The sequence below is a fragment of the Chionomys nivalis genome, chromosome 20 (genome assembly GCF_950005125.1).
Source record: "Chionomys nivalis chromosome 20, mChiNiv1.1, whole genome shotgun sequence".
Taxonomy (NCBI): Eukaryota; Metazoa; Chordata; class Mammalia; order Rodentia; family Cricetidae; genus Chionomys; species Chionomys nivalis.
This window is the reverse complement of record NC_080105.1, coordinates 45,628,053-45,646,685: the sequence shown is the minus strand read 5'-3', so window position 1 is coordinate 45,646,685 and position 18,633 is coordinate 45,628,053. Positions and strand designations below refer to the sequence as shown.

Here is an 18,633-nt window from a genome sequence, read left to right as displayed (position 1 = left end):
CTCCACCCTTCTCTTCCCCCATCTCCTCTCTGCATTCAATGACTAACATCTTCAGATTATGATGATTTTCTACTATTTCTTTTACTATCTTTCTCCATTTTCTCTCTTTTCCTCTTGAAATTTCTGGTAGAGATCTTGTCATTGCTGGGCCTGAGAGGGCTGGGGGAGCCAGACAAGGTCCATGACAGTAACCCTCCCAGAGACCAGGCCTTAGTTGCAGTTACTAGAACCAGCTGGAGTTGAGCAAGCAGTTCTTGGGAAAGCTGCAACCCAGGGACAACCAATCAGAGGGTGCCCTGCAGCCTTGTGCACGCTTAAGAGAACTAGAGGTAGCTTCTTCTACCCTGCAGCTGAAAAGCCCCTAACCACTGGGTCACCAACCAATTCTATAGCAACCTGTAAACTTGCTTAAACCCACCAGTTACCCCCAGACTAATGTCCCCTCCCTGAAATTCTGCTAATCTTGCTTAAAAGGAGCCTGCGGGCTTCTCTTGTCGCCACGTGCCACCCCAACATGTTGGAATTTTAATAAAGCGCTCTTGCGGATTGAGTGCATGACTGGTGGTCTTCTATGTGGCTTCTCATGGACCCTAACAGGCCTGTTCTCCATGTCTATTCACTGATTGACTTATACCGATTCTCTTATACTTTTAAATTCTTTGTAAAAACATAACATTTTCTTATTTGAAAATTGCACACAACTTATTTTGATCCTATTTACCTCCAGTTCCTACCCCATAACTTCTCCCAGATCTACTCCCTATCCCCATCCGTCAACTCCATGTCCTAATATATTTATTTATTTTAGAAAATATCCCCCTGAGTCCGATCTGTGCTGCCTTATTTCTTATGCCTTAGTCACATCCTGCAGTTGGTCCCTTTCTGGCTGTCAGTGTCGGTATGTATGAGCAAGGTCCTCGTTGGTAGCTTCTTGTTCATGTCACACAGCGGAAGTAGCACAGGGGCTGTCTCCGTTCCTAGGCTGCCAGGATCATACTTCCACCCCTGGCTCCACAGCCTGCAGCCACCTCTCACTGTTTATGGTTGACTCAGTCCTTGGCCACACTTCTCTAGCTGGTCTTTCTTGGACGCTTCTGATGGTGTTTAAGTGTGTTTATAGAAGGGATGGTTTAAACCCTGGTCTGGAGTTCCCACTGAGCTTAGCCATAACCAGTAAAGGGGAATCTCTGCCTGAGCCTCTTCAGGGCCTGTTGCACAGCCTACACTGCCCCCCACCCCTGCCACCTTGCTCAGATCTGTGCCAATCCAGCACATGAGGTGGAATACAGTGTGCTGGGAGTGAAATAAAAACCAGGGAAGGAGGCTGGTTGGTCCTAGTTTTGTGGCTAGCCAGCAGTATGAGCAGCGGACCTTAAACTGACTCTGTGTCCTGGAGGACTTTAGCTTGGGGATCGTTAGCAAGCGGAGAGGGAGGATTCATGACCTTTGAGGTTCTCAGTCCTGCACTTGGACATTTGCTCTGTAGTTTCCTCAGGGCAGAACCACAGGACTCTTCACAGGAGCTTTGTTCCTTGGAGGGAATGTAGTCTGCCGTGTGGCTACCGAAGGACAGAAAATCAAGGCTTACCTGTGACTTCCTGATAATGGGATGAAAGGACGAATGGTTATCATCCCCCTCCTTTGCCCTGACTCTAACTCATCATGTTTTACCTGTCAATATGCTAGGAAAAGGGGCAGTATTAATATCAGAAAAAGTGTTTAGAGCTGAATCTAATTTTACATTTTGAAAAATACCATCCGGAGCCATTTTCTACAACAAACTTTCCCTGATGTAATACAGATAGTTACAAATGAAGGAAAGGTTAAACCCCAGTATGTGCACGTGGCTTATTTTTACCAGAAGCTAAAGTGGAAGACGATATTAAGAGTTTCAAATATAGAAAAGGATAAATATTTACATAGCATAATGATCCCGGGGGAGTACTCCAAAAGATAACATGAAAGCAAAGAAATCCTCGGCCTGCAGAGAGGGCTCAACGCATAAAGGCAGTGTCTCCCAAGCCCGAGGACCTGAGTTTAATACCCATAACACACCTGGTGGAGAGAACTGACTCCCATTAAGGTGTCCTTCAGTGCCACCTGCACAAATGCCTTAGCATAGCAAACACACACACACACACACAGAGAGAGAGAGAGAGAGAGAGAGAGAGAGAGAGAGAGAGAGAGAGAGAGAGAGAAAGGAAAGTTAAAAAGATTAACTTCCTCTGCATAGGAAGAAAAATCTATGGGCAAATTTTGACAGCTGATTCCAATCAGTGCATGGGTGTTGCAAGACCTGTACAGATGCCGGGCGGTGGTGGCATACGCCTTTAATCCCAGCACTCGGGAGGCAGAGGCAGGCGGATCTCTGTGAGTTCGAGACCAGCCTGGTCTACAAGAGCTAGTTCCAGGACAAACTCCAAAACCACAGAGAAACCCTGTCTCAACCCCCCCCCCCAAAAAAAAACAAACCTGTACAGATAGTTTCTTTGGTTGATCTCATCCTTTGGGTGTCTGCTCACACCCCACAGCTCTTGAGGGGTCTTGACAGAACACAGCCCCAGAGATCTCCCCACTTTCACTATGTGGTTTAGAAAGTGATTATTCTTGTTTGGTGAGGGTGAGTTCCTTACTTGTCCAATATCTCCATTGTGTCCCCGACGTGTCTAAGAGGGCTGAGAGTGTAGACAAGGCTTATTTAATGTGTTTCCATGAATTAAACCAGATCCCAGAAGTTTTTTTTTTAAATTTTTATTTATTGATTCATATTTTATGGATGAATGCTCTGCTTGTATACCTGCATGTCAGAAGAGGACATTAGATCCTATTACATTTGGTTGTGAGCCACCATGTGATTGCCTGGAATTGAACTCAAGATCTCTGGAAGCACAGCCAGTGCTCTTAACCATTGAGTCATCTCTCCAGTCCCAGAAGGTTATTTTTAAGGTTATAATTTAATTGCAACATTTCTCCCTCCCCTTTCTTCCAAGTTCTCCTGTATACCCCTCTTCACTTTCTTTTAAATCTATGGCCTCTCTTTTTCACTAATTGTTATTGCATGCATTTATGTATTATTACAAATATATGTTTCTAAATGTAACCTCCTCAGTCTATATAATGCTATGTGCACGTATGTTTTCAGGGCTGACCATTTGGCACTAGAGAGTCAATTGGTGTGCTCTTCCCTAGAGACAATCACCTCTCCCATTCCCAGCTTTTCTGCAGCTATCTACGGTTCTTTGTGTGGAGTTGAGGCTTTCCTGCGTCCAGTTCGGCTTGCTTATCATAGCACCTGTGCCACTACAGGTCAGTTCGCGAGCCGGGAACTAATCTGGAGACTTAAAAACACAGACCGAGACACGGGGACACAGATTATCCTTGATACAAGAAGGCCAACTGTATTGTGCGCAGGGGCAGCTTATATAGGGCTCTGGCCATGCCCCAGCTCTCAGGATCTTTCCATCACAGGCCCACCATAAGCCGCTCTCCTGCCATCAGGGTCTCGTGCTCAGAACAGCTGCAGGCACAGGTAATCAAGTTGTTTTGCTCAGTTCACTTTAGCAGGCAAAGGGTCTGAGGCAGGCAAAGAAAGTCAAGGGGCCAAGGGTCCGCAGCCCCCAATAGTTTATTGGTATCATCTTTGTTCAGTTCATGTGTGGTCAGTCATACTGGTGACACTTTGTGGATGTAGCTTCTGATGTTAAGAAGAGACACAAAACTCCCTGACTCTTTGGTTCTTACAATCCGTCTGCCTCTTCTTTGGCTGTGTTCCCTGAGTCTTAGGTGTGGGAGTCTTTTGTAGACATATCACTTGGGACTGTGCTCCATGCCCATGTGTTTTGATTGGTTGTAGTTTTCTGTAGTGTTTTCCATCTGTCGCCAAGAGAAGTTTCCTTGATGAGGGGTGAAGACTACACTCATTGGTAGATATAAAGACAAATGTTTTTATTTTAGACTGTTGTTAGGGATTATGCTGGCTTACTGAATTAGCGGTTGTAGATTCTCCCCTAATGATCATGACTTCAGTAGCACTGAGTAGTTAACTAGGTTAGTAGTTAGCTACTGAGAGAGTCTTAAGTCCAGCTAGAGAGCTGTTGGTTACCATCAAGGTTTGTGCGCTACTACTGCACCTGGAGTGTTACCCTGACTTGCTAGTTATTGATGTGGTTCATAGGCATTATAGTTGGTTGCCTCCTTCCTTAGGAAGTTTCCATGGCACCTTCTGAATACTAGAAATGTTTGATTGGATTACCCACATGGTGTACTCTTGTGTAGCCTGCCCCAACATTTCTAGCTCAGTGCATTGTTTTCAATGTGTACCTTGAGAGAATTTTATTTTTTTTAGCTTTTATTTATTCTTTGTGGATTTAACATTATGCATCTCAATCCCATTAATTTCTCTGTCTATTTGTATCCCTCCTCTGCCTTTGCAATGCTCTTCCTCCCCCCCAAAATAAAGTAAATAAGAGAAAAGAAAAAAGGAAAGAAAAAAGAGAAAGATCTCATTGTGGAAGCTGTAGTGTGACACAGTGAGTCACACAGTATATTCTTTGGTTTATATATTTTTACTTGCAAGTATTCATTGCAAAGAGTCGTTGGTCTGGTTTGAGGTCTCTGTTTTCTGCTATGCTATCAATACTGAGCCCTCACTGGGATTCCTCTTGAAAATCCTGTTGTTGCCCTGTGTTGTGGAGGTCCTGCAGCTTTGGATCTGCAGGGCCAGCCCCTTCATGTGCTCCAGCAGATCACAGATGGAGTGAATGTTGGGTTGGGCCCACTCCTAGCCCTGGTTCTTGACCTGAATGGTTGCAGGGTTGGTCAGTCCACCCATCCTCACCACTAGGGTGAGCTCTCCAGCATTGCCCGGGCTAGTTCACCCTATGCAGCAAGGAGCAAGGATTGGGGCTCGTTCTACTTCCGTCCCTTCTGGGTTGGCTCATCTGCACCTCCACCACCAGGGCCAGCTGTACTGTGTTGTCCAGGCAAGGTGCAGGGGCCGCTCTCCTGAGTGCTGCAGTTGGTGAGGGGCGGGGACAGCTCTCCTGCTCTCATAACCTCAGGGCCAGCTCTTCACCTGCCGTAGGTAATGGGGGATAGGTGGAGAGAGGAGGACATCTCTCCCTTGACCACACCACCATATGGCAGATGAGGGGCAGGGCCAGTACTCTCCCGCTCACACTCTTGTGGCTGGCTCACCCTTGCCCCAGTCAACAGTGCTACCGGTGCTGCAGCTGGTGAGGGGCGGGGCCAGCTCTTCCCCTCTCGTGACCAGAATGAATTATTTTTTACATGAGAACGTTTCCTAAACAATATCGTCATATTTAACAAAATAGTTTATTTTAATTGTGTTTTTTTCTGACTCAGAAGTACTCTAGCTTTGTAGTTAGGATGTCTGAAATGAGACCTGGTGCAGGGTTGGGTTGTTGTGTCTCTTCAGTCCATTTTAGTCTCTTCCTTGGCAATGTTTTTTTGGGAGGATTAACTCTACTATCAACGAGAACGTCTCCCCTTTTCATTTCTCAGTCCCTTCGCTTCAAACACCATCTGGCTTGTTCCTTTGTCCCTTGAATTTCCTGTAGTCCGACATGACTACAGTGATCCTAACTGTCCTGATTTTGCATCATTGTCAGGAATACATCATAGATGGTCGTGTGAGGACCACTTTGCATCCTATTCGCTCTGGCTGCTGTATCATTATTGTTATGATTAATTACTGAGTACAGATGGTGACAGTTTGATATCATCTCTACGTCCCGTAGTAAGCTGGGTAGCATAGCCTGTGGCTACAGGACATAGACAATTAGTAACACCCATTGCCTTGGACCCTGGAAAGATGGTATCTAACTAGACACATGGACCACTGTAATGTCCAGAGGATAATGTTTCAATGAAATGCTGAGATGAACCTTTAGATTGCCTCAAAGTTCTGTCTTTAAAACAAGCAGTGTTTTGTGTTAAAATGGGTCCTCTTAACTATGCTGATGGCTATTTCTCTTTAAGTTGGCCTGCATTTCTTCTTCAGTACATTTTCTGTCCAGTATGCCAAAACAAAACAATGAAAATAAAAGTAGAATTTTATCTTTGGCTCATGGTTATTGGTTTTATCTTTGACTAACTCTTTGAGAGCAACTGGTGTGGCTCGTCAAAGCTCTGGGCAGGGTTGTCCACTGTAGGGAATCAGTTCAGGCCACTGCTGCATTAGACACGCCCACCGAACACTGGAAGATGGTCTCTGCTGTGGGCACCAATGGGGATTCAGATAGACCTGAAGATTATAGTATCTGAAGGTATCCAGGAGAATCGGAAACAGTATGATGATCTACTCAAGTAACTTAGAAACAGCTCCATGAAGAAATCCTGTGTTGTGGTTTGAATATGAAATGACTCCCTAGGTCATGTGTTTGAATACATGGTTCACAGCTAATGTGGGCCTTGAGGTGTGGTTTAGTTGGAAGAAGGGACTCTCTAAGGATGGGGCTTGAGGTTTCATATCCAGTCCTACTTCCTGGTTTCTCTACTTTCTGATCATGGAGGTAATGTGGCCAACTGCTTCAGATCCTGCTTCCATGTCTTCTCTGCCATGATAGACTGACTATATAGCCTCTCAACTTAATGCAAACAATCTTTTCATTAATAAAGTGATTCTTGTCAAATATACCATCATAGCCATCAAAGAGGTAACTAATACTGGTTATAGCCAGTCTGACTTGCAGGTAAAAATACTCTTAAGCTTTTAAGTTACCCTCTGGGGGGTCACAAAGGACTAGGCAAGGATCTCTCTGCTTCACCCCAACAGGCCAGATGCTCTCGCTGCAAGGTGCTATGTGAGGGAATGTCTGCTCATCTTTCTAGCACTATGCTCCAAATAAGGACCCTCAAGAGAGTCTTGGTTTCTCACAGGGGTGTCTGTCATGTGGCTATTCTGACAGGAAAAGTTCAACATCAACCTGTTTCACAGAGTACAGAAGCGTAGTGTCCTTATTCCCCAGGTCCCAAGGGATAATGGCATCCCTGCTCATCTGGACAGGTGCAATGACCTTTTAGATATTCTAAAGATTTACTTCCATTATTTTATTTAAGTATATGTGGGCATGTGTGTGTATGAGAGTGTGTGCATGAATGTATGATACAAGTGTGCAGGGCAGAAAAGGACATCAGATCCTCTGGAGCTGTAGCCACAGGTAGGTGGGAGCCACCTGGCATGAGCGCTGGGCACTCAACTGGTCTTTGGGCAGAATAGTAACTATTACTCCTGAACCATCATCTCCCCAGCCCCCATTTTAGACATTTCTAAACACCAATTGGAAAGTGTATGTGTGCATGCGTGTGCATGCACCTGCACCTGTTTGTGATCTCTAGGGAAGAATGATTGGATTCTAACTTGTTTGGACTGGTCTAACAAAAACCAGTGAGCTATGGAGGTGACTCAGCAGTTAAAGAACTTACTCTACAGGCAGGGGACTGGATTTGGATTCCTAGAACACAGGTAGATGTCAGGTGGGTGTGGCAGCTTGCCCGTAATTCCAGCCTTAGAAAACAGATAGGGGCCATCCCTGGACCAGGTTGGTAGTAGACTAGTCATATTTGTGAACTTTGGATTTGACTGAGAGGCCCTTTCTCAGTGAATAATGTGGATCATGATCAAGAAATATTCTAAAATTAAAACCCTTAAATATGTATTTAACAATTTGTTTAGTGCTTATTTACAGATTTTCAGTTCATGTTTTCTTTTGTTCTTATGAAAAAAAAATGTTGTGGCTCCCCTGCTCCAAAAAAAATGTGGCATACTTCTTTTTAAAGTTGTGTTACTAGCTTGTTTAGTAGAGAATCTTTTGATAATTGCTAGGTAATTCCTAGGAAGCTAGGCCAGGAAGTCTGAAGAATTCTCAAATGTTAATGATCTCTCAAGCATGAAAGCATTGAGATGCTTTCCTCCAGGCCCTGCCTGAGATCATTCTTACCCTTCATTCATACAGTGCAATTCACAAAATGTGTATGCTAACATTGGATGGAGAATTTGTTTGAACAGTGTGTAAGGAACTTTTATAGCACAGCAAAACAAATGTTCTAATTAAAAACAGCAATAGCAGCAGCAGTAACAACAACAACAATAAACAACCCCACAAAGTCATATGGTTGGCCACCCAGATCTGCAGGAGGATGGAGCCACTACCCAAGACATCTATTTACTTGGTGTAGCTGAACCACCATTGTAGCACAGACTAAAGTGGCCCCCAACCTGTAGAGGATTTTTGGCAAGGCCCACGGCTTACTCAGCATCCTTGAGGATCTCAGAGATCCCTTTTTAACATTGTCCAATATGAGTCAGCCCCTATCAAACCACCCATCATGAAGCCTCTGTCCAGAGAGAGGTATCGCTGTCTCCGCAGCCTTATCCCGAAAGGGGACCAGGTGTCCACTCCTCAAGGATGTCAGACAGTCCATCATACAGGCCCTGGCAAAGATTGTTGATTTTGTTTTGGGGACAACAGCATAAGATAGTAAAACTGAATCATGAAAATACCTATGCACGTGAACAGGGACTTGCTAGGAGAGAGTGGAACTGAAAACAGCTCCTTTTACTGGACTCTGCGGGCTGTTGTCTAAGACATACCTGCAAGTTAGCACAGTCACGCCAACAGGTAACTGGTATGGAACACCACACAACTCCCAATGCCCTCCCACTCGGAAAAGAAATTGCTCCAAATGGCACAAGATTAAAATTTCATACAAATTTTATTTGTCTCCATGCAGTGAGCATGTGAAGGGTTCATGAGGAAAGACTAGACAGATACCTATTAGAAACACAAGAGTGGTTTTAGGTCCTTCCCAGTTAGATTCTTTCATTTGGGTTGCTGTAAATGTGTTCTCCATTACCCGATCCTGTTGATCTTGTCATGTATGACTTTTCTAAAAGCCTGTAACTTTGCAAAGGAAAGAATCTATTTGTGTTACCCTTGTAGCACCTAGCACAGAGCTGGGTACCAGTCAAGTGTCCTGCCAGAACCATACTGCTGTGGTTTGGATCACACCCAAGGACATGTGTTAAAGACAGTCCTCTGTACTGTGGAGATTCTGGAACATGAGGCCCTCTGGGAAGAAGTTAAGTCATAGGGGTGTGCCTTTGGAAGGAATATTGGCACCCTAGATTCTCCCTCTCTGTTTGCTTTCTTGGTAGCTACCATTAAGTGGACAGCTGCCCTCTACTGGGCATGTCTGTCATGATTTGCCTCCCCAAAGGTCCAGAGGCAATGGGGCTCAGGGATCAGGGACTAAAGCTTCTGAAACCATGAATTCACAGCAACTTCCTCCTTTCACATTGGATATCTCAGGTGATATTTCACACAGACAGAAAGTCAATAGTACAACTGATTGACTAGTCCACTAAGGGAGACACCATCTGTTCTCCTTTAACCATGCGTGTGCCGGAGAACTGTGAGCTCCGTCACAGAGACGTGCACAAGACAGTAGGGCACAGGAGTAGGCAGGTGTTGCGAATGTCAGCAGTGTTCCAGAGTTTCTCTCCAGTCTTGTGCATCATGGCAACAACCAACAGGAGCTTCAGATACAAGAGAGTCACTTTTCAGTGTGGACTGGTGCTAGATGGGGGGCCTAGCTCTGTGAGGGTCATGCATGTTCCTGGAAACAAAGTGTGCACAGCATAGGGAAACTGAGTCAGTGCTTCTGGCCGGGGAACACTGCAGCTCTGGTGGTAAAAGGCTCTAACGGACACCCTGCACAACGGAGATATTTATCTAGGCTCTTAAGGTTGTAATATGGTTTGCCTTTCCCTTCTTGTTGTAGGTTAGGAGACGGGGTGCTTGGCCTTTTCTTGTGGTAAGTAGTTTAGAACAAACACATCATCTAAAAGACCCAGAAGGCAAAAGGAAAATAAAGATTAAGACTTTCCTGTGTTCCCAAGCAGTGGCCGTAGAAATAGCCCCACAGTTCCAAACACACAGACGATTATAAACACCCAGAGGAAGACCCTGTCCACCACCATGGCCATGTATTTCCAGTCATCTTCTACCTGAAATGTGATAAAAAAAAAAAATCAAGGCTAGCTTTGAAAACCAGGATCATAGGAAAACATGCTTTGTCTTATGAATAGTGTTTTTCTCCCACAAAGCAACTTTCTCCAATACTTTCAAAATCAATTATTGGTATTATGTCTGCCTGCCCGTGTCTCTTACGTGGTTCTCATTGTCTGAGGAGGGTAGATATACATCATGGGTGGCCATGGCCGGTGCCGAAGACTTTTATGACCCCTTTCCTGTGACAAGCGTCCTTTCCTGGTTCTAGGGACAGTTCCCAAATTTTCTGCTTGAGAATCCAACTCCTGTCACTTGCGCATAAATAGAGCCTGGCCTTTTGGGGACCTGAGTCTGAAGCAGTGAGAGAATAGGCTGGAGGATGTGGGCTATGACTGAGAACCCCTCACCCGAAAGTAAGCCTCAAAGTGATGCTACCAGAGAGAGCTTCTGCACACCTGAACTCTTTCTAGCCTTCTGCTATGGCCTCTGTGGGTTGTGTATTAGGGGACCTGCATGGCACGGTAGGTCAGTAGTAACTGTATCTCCTACACAGAAAATGATGCCAGCCTGGAGGGGAGCTTATTGGCCATTCCTGTCCTGTGACACGTGTTAGGCCAGGTGTTCTCAGTTTCTCCCCGTGCGTCAACAGGGCGGTTTTGGGGATCCTGATATTCCTTTACTAGGAGTTAAAGATGCAGGGAACTATAGTTATGAAACAACTCCGGACACCTGGCAAGAGCTTCTGGAAGCCTCAGCTAGTCAAGGGGTGGCAAGGGGAGCTGGCATGGTATCTTTGAGTCCTTGCTTTGGGGGAGGGAGAGCAAGTTACTGGCGTGAGAGTGTGGGAGACAGGAGCAGAATGTATGCATGCTGAGCACATCTCCAAGATGCTTTTGATTCAGGTCTATGTCCGCCTCTAGTAGAGGAAGTGAAACCCGAGCTGCTGAGTGCCAAGGAGCTCGTGTCCTTCATCACTGCGACTTCAGGCAACACCTCAGTCAGTTCGCCTTTCCCTGGGCAGTCTCCCTCCCTCTCTTTACTACTGTTTGCTGTGTTGGGGCTTGTTCCACGAATCAACCTGTCTTGCATGTGTAGCATAGGTGCATTTGACTGTAAGTAAATGCAGATTGGAGATGTGTTGTAGGGCTACATATCATCTCATTGTAGCTACGTAAACTCTAATCCAGGTTCTCCAATGTTGCACGATAATAGAGCTGCTCTTAGATGATTCGGTCTGACTGTAACACAAGCATAACTCCCACCGATACTCTGACTAGTCTGTAAAGTGCCTATAGGTTTGCTGGGGGCACAGCGGGCTGGAGGAAAGGGGTATATGCTCACCTCCTTTGTTTCATTGTGACTCCTCATGTTTTCTGCTATGAACTGAACACTGTCGATCACATCTTCCATGTCTGGTGAGTTCTCTGAATTCTCTGTCTCCCATGGTGCAGGCTGCTGACTTAATCGTCTCCTGCCAGGAGCCATCTCTCTTGGCTTTTGACAGTGGCAGCATTCCTTCAGAAGTTTGGGCTCTCTTCGATGAGCAAACTTGACCTTTGCCGGTCTCTTAGGAAGGTTTTTGGGGTCTTTAACATCCCCTGCCTTCTTTGTCTTGTCCAGAGGCCTCCTCCTCATCAGAACTGAGGGGAAAACCTGAAGGAAAATGGTCTTCACCCACTTGGGCATGGTATGCGTTGCTGGGGTGCGGTAGTGTATGTTCAACACAAACACAGTCACCACAATGGACAGGGTGACAAAGATCATGGTGAACAGTAGATACTCACCCACCAGTGGGATCACAAGAGATGTGGATGGGATGGTCTCGGTAATCACCAACAAAAAGACAGTCAGAGAAAGCAGAACAGAGATGCAAAGAGTCACTTTCTCGCCACACTCAGAAGGGAGGTAAAAGACCAACACGGTGAGAAAGGAGAGGAAGAGACAGGGGATGATGAGGTTAATGGTGTAAAACATGGGCAGTCTCCTGATGTAGAAAGAGTAGGTTATGTCTGTGTAAATCTCTTCACAACAGTTGTACTTGATATCATGCTTGTAGCCAGAGGCATCGACAATTTCCCATTGGCTGTTTTCCCAAAAATCTTTCATGTCCACTTTAGAGCCTATGATCAGGAGGTCAATCTCAGCCTTGTCATAAGTCCAGGAACCAAATTTCAGGGAACAGTTTTGATGATCAAAAGGGAAGAAGGTGATGTCCATAGGACAAGAACTCTTGAAGATGGCTGGTGGGGTCCAGGTTATCATGCCGTCGTACTTCACAAGAGCTTTGGTCTTGCCTTCGATTTGGAAGTCGCCGACAGCACTGCAAGAAAAGCCACACACTTTTAGCAACACGGTCCCTTTTCTGTGGGTCACCTGGGTCAAAGATTTTGGCAATTGACTGTGAATCTGTCTAGACACACATACTTGTTATATAGAACAATGTCTGGTTTCCAGATCTTGTCTGCTGGAACACGAAGTGTCTCGATGCCATCGTATTCCCTTGGATCCCAACGTAATTTGTAGTCCTTCCAGATCTAAAAGAAAGGAAACAAAGAGCCATTTCTGGTTGTGGTGGTGGTGTTCTTGCTGTGTGTTAACTGTTGTTAAATTTGCTTTTTAACAATGTGATCCTTGTACATTGGGGATTCTGATTACTGTTACCCTTTGCCCTCTCTGAACCCCAGTCCCAAACCCTTTTACTCCCTGCAAGCCAAATGTTCATGTAAGTTCAATAATTTTCTTGATTAAAAAATAAGATATTTTGAAGATTACATTGATTCCTATTAAAAGCAGAGGATTATAACCATGGGCATGGGAGCTAAATAGCTGAGCTGATTTTAGCATACCTATAACAAGCTTAAGGCTTCATATTGTGTTTCATGGATTACTTCAGTTCAAACTGGGGTAGCAACTTGTTCCTAATGATAAAACACAATTTGCATGCATGAGGATGAGTCCGTTGCACTGTGTACACTATTTAGACTTTAAAGAGCAAAGACGCTGCTATAACTTATAAAAGTCAGCTACTGATTATATAATATGCTCTCCAGACCTCAACCATTGACTTCCTAGAGCTATCAAAGAGGAAAGTAAATATCAGACTTGGGACTCCAGTAATTGATAAGAAGAGGTCTGAGAGCAGAAAGTAGAAAGGGCAGAGGGCTCTATGTCAAAGACATTAGGCTCTACCCACACACTGTCTGCATTAAGCCAGCTGCAAACAGAGCATATTCTATGTCTATCATAGGCTGTGGAGGGAAAGAGGTAATGTGGGTGGGTTCGTCATTGAGCGGACACACGTGGGCATGGTTCAAAGGGAGAGACGCATGAGACACATACATGACGCAGCCACAGATTGGTTTCCATGATCTGGTTGACTTCATCCTGGGAGGGAGAAATAATTTTTTCAGCCTTCCATGTACTTGCTAACACAAGTCTTTTTTAAAATTGATTTTTATTGAGCTCTACATTTTTCTCTGCTCCCTGCCTCTCTCCTCCCCCCATCCCTCCCCCAAGGTCCCCATGCTCCCAATTTACTCAGGAGATCTTGTCTTTTTCTACTTCCCATGTAGATTTGATCTATGTAAGTCTGTCTTAGTGTCTGCATTGTTGTCTAAGTTCTCTGGGAACAAGTCTTAAAGCAAGAATTATGGCTAAAAGTGTAGTGATGGGGCAACAGGCTGTTCTGTTATACAAAAAGAAATTCATTTTATTTAATCTGTTTATATGCCACATATGAATTATATTAGTAGCCACATGCCAATGTCAAAATCCACCTACTCAGGACACTGGCTGCCATCCTTTCTCCCTAAGACAGTTGTCTTGAGAGAGAGTCCATCATCAGGGTGTGAGGTGAAGCTGAGGAGAGGGGCAGTCCTACCAGACTGCAGGGGACACCCAGTTTAGCTCTCTACTCTCCGCAGCCCAGTCCACATGCATCTTGCCCAGTGTAAAATCAAGAAGGGGTCAGAAGAGATATGAGATAAATAGTTTTTAATCGATCAAGTGGGTCTAGCCAGGTAAGAAGAAACCTCTGGCATGTGAAACATGAGCCCACTATTTACCAGAATATGCGCACATCCAATCAAGAGTTAAAGGACCAGGCTGGCTCAACAAAGTCCACTGGATAAGCCTGGTGGTGTCTGCCTAAGTATACCTAGAGAAGTCACCTCGAATGACCCACAGGACAGATGCTGTAGGGCAGGAGGACCACTTCCCTATCCTTGGGCTGGTCTAGAAGATGACAGGCTTCCTCTATGTATATGATAGTCTCAGGACCATCTCTGATGCTCTCTCTGGTGACATTCCAGGGTTCCCTTAATTTCCTAGTCTATCTACTAGTACAACTGGGGCTGAAGTCCAGGCCCTGGAGATAAGACCCCTTCTGGACTTTGAGAAACAGACTCTTCTACCTCGTGTCCATGGGACAAGAGAAAGATTATTTAGAACAAGGGGGAATAAAAGGAAAACAAAAGAGCCTACTTCCAGTTGCCCTTGAAATGATCCCAAAGGAACTTACAGAAGGCCACAGAGTATGACACATAATTCACTTAGAGCCTCCATTCCACTAGACTTCATGTCTGTATTTTATAATCTGACTTTGAAAGAACTTCTAATCATGCAAAGCCTGACGCAGGGCCTGGAACGACCCTTTACAGGTCATCCGACATTCACTTTTAAGTTGTGCGACAGAGTTCTGGGCCCATCAGGTGCACAAAGTGCATGCGCATTGGGAACGCAGTCCCCTGGCAATACGTCTGGAGTCCGAGGCACTCACCACATTGGCCAGCTGTGTGATGGCCAACTCAAAATGCACAGTGACAGGCTCAGAGACGTTTTCCACCGGCCGGATGAATCGATTGTAGCGAGCGAACAGTGTGCGGAAGAGCTGCTCTTCAGATGCACAGCCTGTGCAGCCTGCGTGGTACACAGAGGAAAGCATCAGGGAAGCACTGGGGTAGGGGCTGAGCTAACTCCTCCCTGGCCCAAGGCTACTGCCTCAGCCAGAGCCTCAGCACAGCACCAGCTAGGCCCACACCTACCTGTTTGCACTAGGGCCACTCAACCCCACCCCCTTTTTAACCGTGCTTACTTTGTTTCAACTTGGAGATAAAACGACTACATAGGCTTCTCAGAACTAGTACAGTGTCCACAAAGTGATCCCGAGAAGACTGCCCATGGAAGTCAAGGGCACCATAAATGTCGTGGAATAGAAAGCCATGAGGAGGGAAATTTTTGTGTCACTAAACAAAACTCACAGCATGACCTCTGAACCAGAAGCTTTGTGGGAATTGTGGAGGTCTGTAGGTTTACACCTGGCAAGGCTGGCACCCTCACCAGACAAACATAGTATCGAATCATTGCCTAAAACCTCCAAAGCCACGACCTTTAAAAAATATACCTTGGAATCATTTATTTTTAGATTTGTGCAAATGCAGAGTTTTTAAAATAAATTCACTTAAAGTCCCTTAAAAGCAATTGCAAATTGATTCTCAGTACCCTTTTTAGCCATTAAAGTCTGGCCAGTAGTGCCACCTGTGTCTCTAACTCTTTAAGAAATTAGTTTCTTTAGCACACTTCACTTCCCCAACACCCCAGTGAAACACCCCCCACAGTTTGTTTTGTACAGTTCATATTTGACTACAGAAATACGCCATGGACTTCCCCAAAAGATTCGTATCCTGACCAGATGGAAAGAACCAGAGACTAACTGCTGTGCTTCTCCCTGAAGCCACTTCAGGTGTTCATTTGGAAGGAGGGCCCCAGGAGAGAAAACCTTTGCCTGCCAGCTGTCATTCTCGTTAGTGTAATTAAAAACAATGGAAACATTTATTCAGAAGCTAGCGAGAAACCTTCCTGGCTCCTATTGCCATGTCCCCCCTGTGAGACTCTTATTGCTGAGCCCTCCATCAGCCCCCCACCCCGAAACCCAGTAGCACAGTAACACAGCAGCCATGTCTGAGTCAACTCTTAAGACGAGAAAGCTCACTCTTGGTACAGACACTGAGACAGGTTTCCCAGATGAGGCCAGTTACTGACAACGGGAAGGTTGACAAGCTGCGTGATAAGTGCCAACTAACAAATTGCTCTTTGAAAAATGTATTACATATAGTCACAAATAAATAAGTGGAGAGCATTGATAGCATGAACGGCTATGAAAACATGACTCTGTGTGCTCACCGGGAAGACATACTTTAGTTAGAAATACGAAATACGATTTACAGCATATTGCAATGCTTTCCCACACTGCTCCCCAAATCTCATCTGTTAGGTTAAACCTAACTAATAAAAGCCCCCTAGTCATTTGGATGTAGACAAGCTGAGAAAGGAGAGTGAATGCACGGAGCTAAAATCATACTAGGATGTAAGCAGAAGTAACTTACTTTTCAAGGGAGCCAAGAATCCACATAGGTTCAGACACAAACCCAAGCGAAGGAACCCCTGGTCCCGGCCCGTCAGCATGATAAAAGCACCTGAATTCTGATTTCTACCCAGAGGGTGGTGAAAGACGCAGCTGTCAGACAGCTGCAGGAATCAGACCATTAAAGCCGCGGAAGCTCGTGGCGACCCACACGGATCTTCTGCGAAATGAAAACACGGAACATCACACAGCTGCTCCCAGCATCGTGGGACGGAGCAGAAGCGAAGGGCAAGGGAAGCCAAGACTGCCGCTTCAGAAGGGTTGTCTCATTTCCTGTCACCCTAGATCTCTGTGCAAGAGAGGCGAAGGAAGGCAGGACTTGACACGATGAGACAGGCCCCTTGGAGACCTGCCACCGCACCTATTATTCTTTAGGGTTCTCCACCTTCCTAAAATGCGGGATATCATATATCTGATATGCGACCACTGTGTAAAGGTCATCTGACTCAAGGTATCACGACCCGTAGGTTAACAGCTGCTTTAGGGGTCTAAGCACATATTTACTTGACTCCCACTACAGAAAACACACACACACACACACACACACACACACACACACACACCCACCCAGCACCAAAGCATTCACACAGTTTGCTGTTTAATTGAGGCTTACTGGAGAGGAATCTGTTTAAAATAACCCCAATTCCTGTCTTCCTTGGCACAGTTTAGAGGGCACGCTTGTGCCGGCTTTCATTTTTTAATGCCAGCTCTCCAAGTGCCTTGCTCTTCGGAGTGCTGTGACCCTACATCAGGAGAGAGATCAAATCGCAAAGAATGAGAACGGCTATCCACCAGATACTTTCCTGTTTAGTTCCCTGGGGAGGGGGCCGGTATTGATTAGATTTCTGCTCTTTCCCCCTTCTCTTTGTAGCTGTGATACTGGTCGGGTTCTGATTAGCTGACCATTTGGCTTAGATCTCAGCATTGCTTAAAGAGGAACTAGATGATAAAATGTTAGCTCTCAAGGAGTTCTCAGAGTTTAGGGCCCCACTGTGAAAGCGGCACAATCTGCAGAGGGAGAACTCACAGGCGGGGGCCTCACCCTGCGTCCCTCAGTTCTTACACATCATTTCAATCCTCTCCTTAGTATCTAGGCTTTGTCTTTTCCTCAAGTACCACAGAGTTTTCAGAGAGCCTGAGGAGACACAAAGTGAGTCAGGATGACACTCGGCTGTCACGGATCAAGGGGGCTGTGTCCGAAAGTGCACACTGTAGCTGCTGTATGCGTGTATTTTCTACTGGACACACATTAGAGTCTGAAGAGGACAGGGCTTTCACATCTAGCTTCTGGGCCTCGGGGAGGCTCACAGCTGGCCTGCCTAGGGCTGTAGCAGAGGAGGGGCCTTAGGGAGGCACAGCTGGTGGTGCCTGCTGTCTTCAGCTGACAAGCTAAATCTGTATGACAGATGCAAAGAGGCTACCCGGGACCCTTTGCTGGGTGTTTCTTTTTGTAGTGCTAGGGGTCAAGTCGATGAGAACTCTGGGAACTCTGCCTGCTTCTGAGGAACTCTCTGGAAACCTCGGGCTCTGTGTGTCCTTAGTTGATGCTAATAGCCTTGATTGTGGAGGTCACATGACTGAACACTGAGCTGTGTGTGTACCCCAGCTTTGCTGCTGTGTGAGACTCTGAGGGAAGCAGTCTAATGGTAATGATGCCTCATGAGAAGATGCATTTGAGATCTTGTCTGGTGACAGTTGCCTCTCAGTGATTTCCTCTTGTTCTCTGGGGACAGTTCCTCACTTCTATCTCCTCTTAGACCTCCAAGGAAAAAAACCTCCTTTTCCTGACAGCTAACTATAGAATGAGCTATTCCCGAGAAAAGAGGGGGAAAGACTTGAATACCTTCCAATTAGTACCTTCGCTCCTTAAGACCCAGAGCTCGGAATATCCACTAGCCTGTGCAGCAGAAAAGCAGTTCAATAAGGGTTTGCGTGCTGGCCTCTGAGATGCTTCCTCGCAATGTGTTCTGCACAGCATTGCTTCTGTAGCCTCAGGCAAGACTGCGACTGTTGGTAACAGCCTCCATCTTACAGCCTCACCCTCATCTTTATCAGTATCCTCAACAACATCGTAATTCTTCCGCATCACCCTTATCTTAATCAATATCATTAGTAACATCTCAATTCATTAGAGCACCGTCCTTATCTTAATCAGTATCACCAGTAACAGTTCAAAAA

The 18,633-nt window shown here is 45.6% G+C and overlaps 1 protein-coding gene across 2 annotated transcripts; it reads right to left on the bottom strand.

The window, feature by feature from the left end:
- Positions 1-9,898: 9,898 nt before the first annotated feature.
- Chrna6 (cholinergic receptor nicotinic alpha 6 subunit) lies at positions 9,899-16,496 on the bottom strand. Of its 2 annotated transcripts, XM_057752695.1 has the most exons (6): positions 16,418-16,496; positions 14,812-14,951; positions 13,374-13,418; positions 12,459-12,568; positions 11,376-12,354; positions 9,899-10,030 (listed from the first exon to the last, which is right to left on the bottom strand). In XM_057752695.1, the coding sequence occupies exons 1-6, from the start codon at positions 16,494-16,496 to the stop codon at positions 9,899-9,901; spliced, it is 1,485 nt and encodes a 494-aa protein (XP_057608678.1). The 2 variants fall into 2 exon arrangements, with proteins under 2 accessions (XP_057608678.1, XP_057608679.1); XM_057752696.1 differs by lacking the exon at positions 13,374-13,418.
- Between the last annotated feature and the right edge of the window lie 2,137 nt (positions 16,497-18,633).